Source organism: Narcine bancroftii, chromosome 8, assembly GCF_036971445.1.
Source record: "Narcine bancroftii isolate sNarBan1 chromosome 8, sNarBan1.hap1, whole genome shotgun sequence".
Taxonomy (NCBI): domain Eukaryota; kingdom Metazoa; phylum Chordata; class Chondrichthyes; order Torpediniformes; family Narcinidae; genus Narcine; species Narcine bancroftii.
The window spans coordinates 52,660,388-52,670,359 of NC_091476.1; the positions used below are offsets into that span (position 1 = coordinate 52,660,388).

Sequence of the window (9,972 nt, forward strand, 5' to 3'; positions counted from 1 at the left end):
TAGTCCAAAATGCCTCTTCAGCTTTCAATTGCCAAGCAAGTACCTTATGAGCTCTTACCCCCAACTCATAATTAATCAATCTAAACAATGTTATTAAGCGCTCCATCCGATAAATTTGTAAAGTATTATAACATAATTTAAACCTCGGTAATGCAGCTTTTTAAAAATCTTCTGCAACACCATTCTGAAAATCTTTCTCTAACTCAGCAATTTGATTTTCTAACTATGGACTTTCTGCCATAAATTGTTTCTTAACTTTCATAGAATAACTAATAATCTCTCCCCTCAAATAAACTTTTAAAGTGTCCCATATTACAAAATGACTATCCACAGAATTAACATTCTCGGTCAAAAATAAAGAGATATGCTCTTTAACAAAAGTAACAAACTCTGTTTTTTTCAATAACATTGCGTTAAACCTCCATCCAAACGACGGACGTACTATCTCCGAACTTTCACAAGAAAAAAGTAATAGTGAATGATCTGATATAACTCTACTTTTATATTCAGCTTGTAATACACTACCTTGTAAATGTGCTGATAACAAAAATAAATCATGTCATGAAGAGTAAAAAGAAAAATTTTTCTCTGTAGGATTAACTTTTCTCCAAATATTCACCAAATTTAAATCTTTCATTAACGCATTAATTTGTGTTGCTGGAGTCCTCTGAGCCTTGGAGGCTCCCAATGACGATTCCAAGGAATTGGCTATGCAGGTAGGCCTCCGTTCTTGTGCACTTTTGTATGGTAATTTTTTCTGAAGTTGAGGCTTAGATTTTTACACATTAGTTGCCATAATAAATCACTGTTATTTAAACAACTGTAAATATTATTTTAACCACTTTTATGCTTTTCAAAATCCAGGTATTTTGTAATCAAGCTGGTGAAAGGTGGAATACGTGTCTTTCTTCTACGCCAACTTGCCACACCATCCAGAAAATCTGACATATTACTTTATAATATTCAGAAGTATAATGGTTGGAATAAAATTCCCTCAAAGTATCGATTAGTGTGAACAATAGTCATCGTTCCTTCTCCCATCTGAATCTTATGAATTTGTTTTGCAACTGACATTCCTTCAGTTGACGAGTCCACAGCTTACCCGATTTTTCACCATGAATATAAAAAAGGATCTTACTCCTTAATGATTGCTGTTCAATAGGTTAAGTAGAAAGAAGATCAAATTTGGTTTTAAGTTCGACTCATAAATTTGGAAATTTATCTTGAGCATGTTGTGAATCTTTGTTTCATCTGGTTAATGAATTCCAGTCTTTCCTCATTAGTCTTCTTAATATTAGCTGTATAATAAACAATTTCCCCTCTCAGATAAGCTTTCATCATATCCCATACTATCAAATTAGACTTAGTTAGTGAAGAATAATTAGTAAAGAAAAACTTTTATTTTTCATGAAATTCAAAAACTCCTTATCTGAGAGTAAATTGGAATTAAAAATCTCCATTGTCTTTTTGAGAAAAGAATGTACAAGGTTTAATTACTTTATTGCTTTGCCACCCTCCTGGCAGCTTATGTTCTGGATTGGAGTCTCACCAGTGGAAAACTGATCAAACAAACACTGGTTTCAAGCATCTCCACATCACAAAATGGTGGTTGGAAAAACACTCTCACCAAATTCCAGCCTCATTACTTTAAGCACACGGCAAAGAGCATACATTTTTTTCTCTCTGCTTCCTCTGTCGTTAGCTCATGCCACTTGGCTGTTGTTAATTCTTTTCTGGCCAACAGAATGCAATGGGAATGAGCCACCCTGGCCTGTGTGGAAACCGGAAAGAGCGCAGAAACCAGCAATGCTTAAAACAAATCAAGGCCCCTTTACCCTCTCAACTCAACTCATGGTCAATCGTCACAAGCATCGTGCTCTTTCAGGGAATTAAACAGATTCACCAGAGAAGGACCAGGAATTAATACATCACTCAAGATAGTGGAAGGGTTTTCGGAGTGTGCAGAGTGAGAGATTGTTCACCTCCTCCATTGTCTCAGTTTGCAGTTTCAGGAGGAGGGCAAATTTGCATGATCATTTTTTGCCTTTTAATAGATGGAGGTTTCTGAGTACAGCCCATGTGGGAACTCAACTTGGTACATCTCAAGTCCACATTCCAAAACTGCCTTCCTCCTGGTGCCCACAGTCAGTCCAACATTTCCATCAAAAGCAAAGTGCTGCCATTCCATTGTTCTTTTGGTGAGCTCAGGAAGGGCTCGTGAAGAGTTCACAGTTGGGCTATGGGAAATGCTTGTGGCCATTTTTCACACAGCAGGGTCCCCTGCACTGCAAAATGTTATTCACCATTTCCCATAGTGCTGTTGATTAGCAGATGAAATTTATCAGGCCTCTCTGAATGACTTCCATTTTCTACTTCAAAATAGGGTCACAGATCATTATGTACTATTGCGAGGGCAGTTGTGGCTTCATTTTCATGCTTCATTCGACTCAGCAGCTCTTCCTCAACGCGACCACCATTTCATAAGCTGCAGCTTCAAACCCCTCCTGGGAAATGCATGAGAAGTATTTCCATTAATTACTGTGACAAAAGGGAAGATCAAGTAGAATTATATCAGATCTCAATAAAGGGTCACGACTCAAAAGATTTGGGGGAAATCACTCTGGTCATTCCTCTCCAGGAGCTGCTGCGGCCCTCCATCTGCTCATTTTTTGCTTGGGATTCCTGCATCAACAATTTTTCTGATTCTCCAGAAAATCACTTCACGATTTGTCAATATTTTGTTCAACATTTTAAACAGAGTTAGACAAGAGTTCCGTGGATATGGTAGATGTGTGTGAAGACCAGTTAGACAGTCTCAAATGCAGTCTTCTCCGTCAAATCCTTCAGTGCATCACTTAGTATCTTGGAGGTCATGACAAATGACGATCCTGCACCAAAAATGGAACCAATGACTGGGATGAAGTCAAAAGCCAGTTCCATGGCTGAAACGGTAACAACAGCAGCACCCCAACACACCCTTAAAATAACATTTGGAGTGATTTCCCCCAGCAGGAGAGGTTGGACTACTGCATTCAGTTTTTCCACAGGTTTTCCAGACCTGTTGGCCAGTCTTTGAAGAGAAGCTTCATCCAGACCCATGCACTTATGGAAATGGACTATTGCTCCAACCATTATCCCTATGTCACTAGCAAGGGAGAATCCAGGAACAGGGACTGCTCCCATTGCTCCCGACAACATGGCCAACATCCAGTTGCGTTTCTTCAACATCTCATTTTTCTTCCGAACATTCTCCATGTTTGTATTTGGCAGGGCCAAAACAAAGTTATGTTTCTTCACATTCGACAGATCAAACTCAAGTGCTTTCTGCAAAAGAGAGAAATCAAACTAATCCTCCTCAAAACTGCATATCAGGAACACCTCAGGATCTGGAATCCCTGCCCTTTCTAACCCCTTGACACAGTCATTCCTGATCGTGTCCAGCTCCTTTTCTTCATTAATTTTTCCCAGATCCAACTTCATTGAACAAAGGTCATTGTCAATCTTAGAGCGGACAAAATAGAAATTCTTCCCCAGCCGTTTAATCTCTTTGGCAAGTTTGGCATCACTTTCTCTGAATCGACAAACTGATACAATGATGAAGAAATCATATTTTTTGAAATTCATTTTGCTCAGATATTTACCAGCTGGGAGTTGTAGGGATCCGATTCCTGGCAGATCCCAGTAGCAAACATTAGGCAGACTGGGATGTGGGTAGCCGGTTGGTTCCAGTGTAGTTTCTTTGGTACCCACTTTGGCCGCTCCTTTGTCCATGCTCCGAAGTCCTCGCATAGTATTGATGAGGGTGGATTTTCCTGATCCTGAAATTCCAGTCACTGCGACGTTGAGCTCTGTGTTGTCCATTTCCGTTACCTTCTTCTCTATCAGCGATGTAACATTTTCCACCCCACCGGTCTAAAAATTGGACTTCAGTTTCCTGAGCTCTTCCATTGTGAAGAGCGAGGGGGTTTCAGACTCTGATTGAGCTGACATTTCTCTGAAAGGAAACAGGTTTCATGATATTTCCATTGCAAGACAACCTCCAATTAGATAACACACCGCGGCATTCCCAGAACTGCCCATGTCCATCCCACCTGGATGTAAAGTATTCTAGTTGTTCTGCAGAAAAAGGAGTCCCCTCAACTGTGCACAGTGGACAATCGAAATGTGTGCAGGGACAAGCCTGAGTTTACATGGTGACACACGAGACCAGAGCTGCTGGAATCTAGAGAAAAAACAAACTGCTGTAGGATCTCAGTGAGTGAGTCAGGCAGTATCTGTGGGATGGTCGACGTTTCCGGTTGAGATCCTGCATCAGTCTGATGCAGTTCCCAACTCAAAACGTCAACCAGCTCTTTGCTTCTTCAGGTGTTACCTCACCTGCCGAGTGCCCCCAGCTAGTTGCTTTCTTCTTTGGCTTGGCCAATATTTATGGAGGGGTATTTATGGAGGGGTATTTATTGACGAATATTTATGGAGGGGTAATGTCCACATCAGCTGCAGGCTCGTTTGTGGCTGACAAGTCCGATGCGGGACAGGCAGACACGGTTGCAGCGGAAAATTGGTTGGTTGGGGTTGGGTGTTGGATTTTTCCTCCTTTGTCTTTTGTCAGTGAGGTGGGCTCTGCGGTCTTCTTCAAAGGAGGTTGCTGCCCGCCGAACTGTGAGGTGCCAAGATGCACGGTTTGAGGCGATATCAGCCCACTGGCGGTGGTCAATGTGGCAGGCACCGAGATTTCTTTAGGCAGTCCTTGTACCTCTTCTTTGGTGCACCTCTGTCACGGTAGCCAGTGGAGAGCTCGCCATATAACACGATCTTGGGAAGGCGATGGTCCTCCATTCTGGTGACGTGACCTACCCAGCGCAGTTGGATCTTCAGCAGCGTGGATTCGATGCTGTCGGCCTCTGCCATCTCGAGTACTTCGATGTTAGGGATGAAGTCGCTCCAATGAATGTTGAGGATGGAGCGGAGACAACGCTGGTAGAAGCATTCTAGGAGCCGTAGGTGATGCCGGTAGAGGACCCATGATTCGGAGCTGAACAGGAGTGTGGGTATGACAACAGCTCTGTATACGCTAATCTTTGTAAGGTTTTTCAGTTGGTTGTTTTTCCAGACTCTTTTGTGTAGTCTTCCAAAGGCGGTATTTGCCTTGGCGAGTCTGTTGTCTATCTCGTTGTCGATCCTTGCATCCGATGAAATGGTGCAGCCGAGATAGGTAAACTGGTTGACCGTTTTGAGTTTTGTGTGCCTGATGGAGATGTGGGGGGGTTGGTAGTCATGGTGGGGAGCTGGCTGATGGAGGTCCACAGTTTTCTTCAGGCTGACTTCCAGCTTTCTGCTGTTGTTTAATAAGCCTTGAAATAATGTAAACACCCTTGATTTAGCTAATGACATCTTGGATCTCAGTCTCATAACTCTAAACCCTGTAAGGACCTTCCATCCCTCCACACAGCAGCAACTTAACTTCAGTCCCATGTTTCCTTCCATTCACCCCTGTATCTTCACCCTTTAACCTCCCCTTTGTCCAGGCCCAACCACTTGCAACAGTATCATTAATAAGCTTCCTTGCACTAGAAAGTCAGATAAAGCAGGTTTCCTGCTGAATGTGAATAGTCAATTCCATTCACAATGATAATAAACCTGTAGCTGATTCAATTGTCTCACATCGTCAGTCCTGATCAGCCCTGACCTCTCTGAGGTGGTGTGTGGGTCAGATTTGCAGGTTCTCCCTGTGACTGTGTTGCTTTCTGACCCATATTCCCATTTCCTCCCACATTTTAAGTGAGTGCCAGTTGGTAGGGGAATTGATTGTTGTAAATTTCCCCATTTTGGAAGAATTTGTGACGTCAGAGCTCAAATTTATTTTCAGAGTATAAGCACGATATCACATACAACCCTGAGATTCTTTTCCTGATGGGCAAGGCCTAATTTCCACTTATCAGTCATGTTAACTGTACTCAATGAAAAGATACCAAGGAAAGAAATGTAAAGGAAGGGAGGAATGAAAGCAAAGGGACTGTGCGAATATTGGCACCTGATTGTACATATAAAATCCCCTCCACAATGTTTGGGACAAAGAGACTTTTTGCTTTCATTTGCCCCTGTGATCCACAGTTTTACATTTGTAATCAAACAATACACATGTGATTAAAGTGCACATTCCAGGTTTTATTCAAGGTTATTGGTGTACATTTTGGTTTGACCATGTCTAAATTACAGCACTTTTTAGACATTGTCGCCTCATTTCATGTCAATGTAACATTTGGGACATAGCAATGGTACGTCCTGTTAAATCCCTGTTGTCCGGCACCTACTCGAAACATGGATGCTGGAAATGCGCATTTTTCTGGTTAACTGATACTCAGTCTGACTAACGCCCTATTAATACTCCTGCATTAAGAATACATAATTTAAAAGACAAAAAACTGTCAAATGTAAAGTAATTTCGACAAAAAAAGGTCAGTATTGTCGTATTTAATTTTGTAACGTTCATTTAACCAAGTAATTCCCCTAACTTACAAAATTTAAATTTAAAATTGAACTTCATTCGTTGGTCCTGTGCCAATGACTAGGTTAACTTGCTGCCATCTTAATAACCCCACCCCCCAACCTGATATGTCCATGCCAGATAAGGCCTATGGCACAACCTGGCTCACGTCCACACCTGTGTCCCGGTCAGGCCCATGGCATAATCCGACTCACCTCCACGCCAGTCCCGGTCAGGCCCATGGCACAATCCGACTCACCTCCATGCCAGTGTCCTGGTCAGGCCCATGGCACAATCCGACTCACCTCCATGCCAGTATCCCGGTCAGGCCCATGGCACAATCCGACTCACCTCCATGCCAATGTCCCGGTCAGGCCCATGGCACAATCCGACTCACCTCCATGCCAGTGTTCCGGTCAGGCCCATGGCACAATCCGACTCACCTCCATGCCAGTGTCCAGGTCAGGCCCTCAGCAAACCCGCTTTTAAATTTGGACCCCATTCGCTAGTGTCATACCTGTGTTGCGCTAACCACTACACTAACCAAGCCACCATCATAATTAACCCAATCTCTCACATTTACAGATTAAGCCTTACAAATATACTTAATATATACTAATAAAGATAAAGTATCTTACAGGGCAGGGATATGGAGACACCTTGGGGGAGTTGCCCCAGAGGCAAGCTGTACCAGCCGGCTCTTCATCCATGGCACCACCATTTTATTCAAACACAATTTATTGTAACTTTATTCAATCAGCCGCCTTGGGTTGGATACTAGTGGGGCACTCTGCTGGCTGAATATTTGCTCTAAAGGGGTTTTGTATTGTCCAGAGTGCATTATTCTTTACAATTTACGTTGGTTCGCCAACGTGAGATCCCATCTGCACATGCACAGCCATTACATCCGATGACTTGCAATGAGCAGCACACGTTTTTGGCACGGGAGCAAAAGTGTTGAATCAGTGGGATATCACAATAGAGAAATACCCCCAAAAAACACTAAATTAGTGGGCCTGCATGAGCAGAGCCCTGAGGGACATCGCAGAGTGCGATTCACCAAATGCAATCAAACCTCCGAACAAGCCCTCTGGAGAAGGAGGGGAGCGGTAAACATTCTGGCAGAGTTGGTGGGAGGTTCCATGGTCCCGATGAGGGGCTGGGGCATAGGCAGGGTGGCAAGAGCCCGAGAAGGAAGGCCTCCAAGAAGAGCTCCCATAGCGCTTTGTTAGCGCCAAAAATCCAATGGCCCTGCCAGGGAGCAGTGTCCCAAATGAGGAGCAGCAAGACCGATCTACCTCCACTGGGGGTGGGATCAGGCAGCAGTGGCCTATCATCATTGAAGGTGGGACCTGAGGCTGGCTGCACTGACCTAGCTTCGTTGTAGTTGGGGTTTGAAACGATAGCAGCGCTGCCGATCTACCTCCGCCAAGCACTGAAATCCCTCCCTCTCATCTATTCACCTGAGAACCTACCCTCAGTGCCTGCACTGGCTTTTGTGTCCCTGTTCTAGAACATTTCCCCACGCCTGTGTCCAGCCAAGACCCCCCGAGCCACTGCTCCCAGTGCCAATTGTGAATGAGGAAACAGGTTTGGATGTTCTCAAAGGCAAGGACTCTGAACAGAATTTTGACAGAAGGAAAGTGTGGGAGCTGGTAATTGATGCAACACACACAATACACATACACACACATATGTGTGCATGCACATATGCATGCAATGAATAGCGACATGCAATGTTCATGGAAAGATCACTACATTGCCCCACCACCCCTTGACTCAGTGCAAGCACAGCTCTATGCTGCAAGGGTCACGAATTAAACAATCCCATCCCTTTTAACAATGCACATCTGACCAACAGTTTCTCCAGCACCCTTCCACATTTCTAGGCCTGGAGTTAAGCAGGGTGGGGGTGGGGGTCTCAATCTGCCAGAGAGAACAAAGAGCACAAGGCACCTTTATAGTGCTGGAGGGTCCAGCCCAGCTTGTTAGCAGGAGTCAATGGCTCCATGCCAGGAGGGTAAATCCAATTACAACAGCCAATGGCCCAAGGCCAAGTACAGGCAGGCTGGAGAGTCCAGTGCAGGTCATTCATATGGTGCCAACAGCAAGGTGTGCACTAATGGGTGGGGCATGAGCAAAACTTGATTGGCAGCTTGGGTGTCACAGACTAGGTAGGAGGCAGTTCTGTCATGTGATAGCTACAACCCTTCCCACTACAAACATCCAGATATGAAACCCATACAAACAATAAATATCAAGTATATACACATTTAAAAATTAATAAATATTGCTTATTAAATAGTAGAATCATGAAGGGTTTGTTGGAGCAGTTCATTCAATCATTCAGCAGTCTTACTGCCCATATGAAGCAGCTCCTTTTCAGCCTGGTGGTTCTCGCTCTGATCCTCCTCTATGTCTTTCCTGATGGGAATAGCTGAAAGATGTATAGGGGTCCTCAATGATTTTGCAAGGCCTCTTCAACATTGCTTTCAGTAGACCACATTGATGGGAGGGAAGAAGACCCCAGTGATCCCCGCTTTATATCAAACAAACACTGACCACTCACTTTCACAGTGATGTAATGTTTTGAGAGGTTGGTGTTGAATCATACCAGCTCCTGTCTGAGTGGCAACATGGATCTTTTCTAATTTGCTAACCGCCCTGACATGCTTACAGCAGATGCCATCTCACTGGTTCTAAACAAAACCTTGCAGCACCTGGACTGTAAAGATGCATACATCGGGATCTTCTTTCTCAAGGAGAATTCAGCAGTCAACACCCCCATCCCCTTAAAACTGAGCAGCAACTCCATGTGCAGGTTGGCAATAACATCTCCACAATCTCCATCAGTACCAGAGCACCCAAGGCTACATTCTTAGCCCCCTGCTCTATTCACTTTCCATCTATAACCGTGTGGTTCAGCACGACACCACCATCTGAAAATTTGTTGACGATTCCATGGTATAAAAAGGGGTAGTCAGCATTCAGGAGAGAGATTGAAAACTTGTCTGAATGATATATGAATAACAATCTTGCATTCAATGTCACCAAAACCAAGGAGGTCATTATGGACCTGGTAGGGAAAACCAGAGGTATGCAATACATGATCATTGGGCGATAAAAGGTGGTGAACACATTTAAATTCCTGGGAGATACTATCTCGGATGATCTTTCCTGGACTCACCACACTAATGGCATCATGAACAAAGGACCTCAGCACCTCTACTTCCCCAGGAGTTTGTGGTTTCGTACAACATTGGAAATCTTGGCAAACTTCTCCATATGTAGAGTGAAAAGTGTGCTGACCTGCTGCACCACATCCTTCTATGGGGACACCAATACCTGGGAGTGAGAAACCCTGCAAAAGGTCATTGACACATAGGCACAACTCTCTGAATCATCAAACAAATCTACCTGGAACGTTGCTGTTCTCACTGCTGCCATCATGACAGATGCCATATGATGCACCACCAGGTTCAGGAGCA

General features: G+C 43.9%; 1 protein-coding gene across 1 annotated transcript; it reads right to left on the reverse strand.

Annotated features, from left to right (window-relative positions):
* Positions 1–2,805: 2,805 nt before the first annotated feature.
* On the reverse strand, positions 2,806–3,990 carry LOC138741996 (interferon-inducible GTPase 5-like). Its single transcript, XM_069896192.1, is given in 1 exon segment — positions 2,806–3,990. A coding segment is annotated over 1 exon segment (1,185 nt).
* Positions 3,991–9,972: the final 5,982 nt, after the last annotated feature.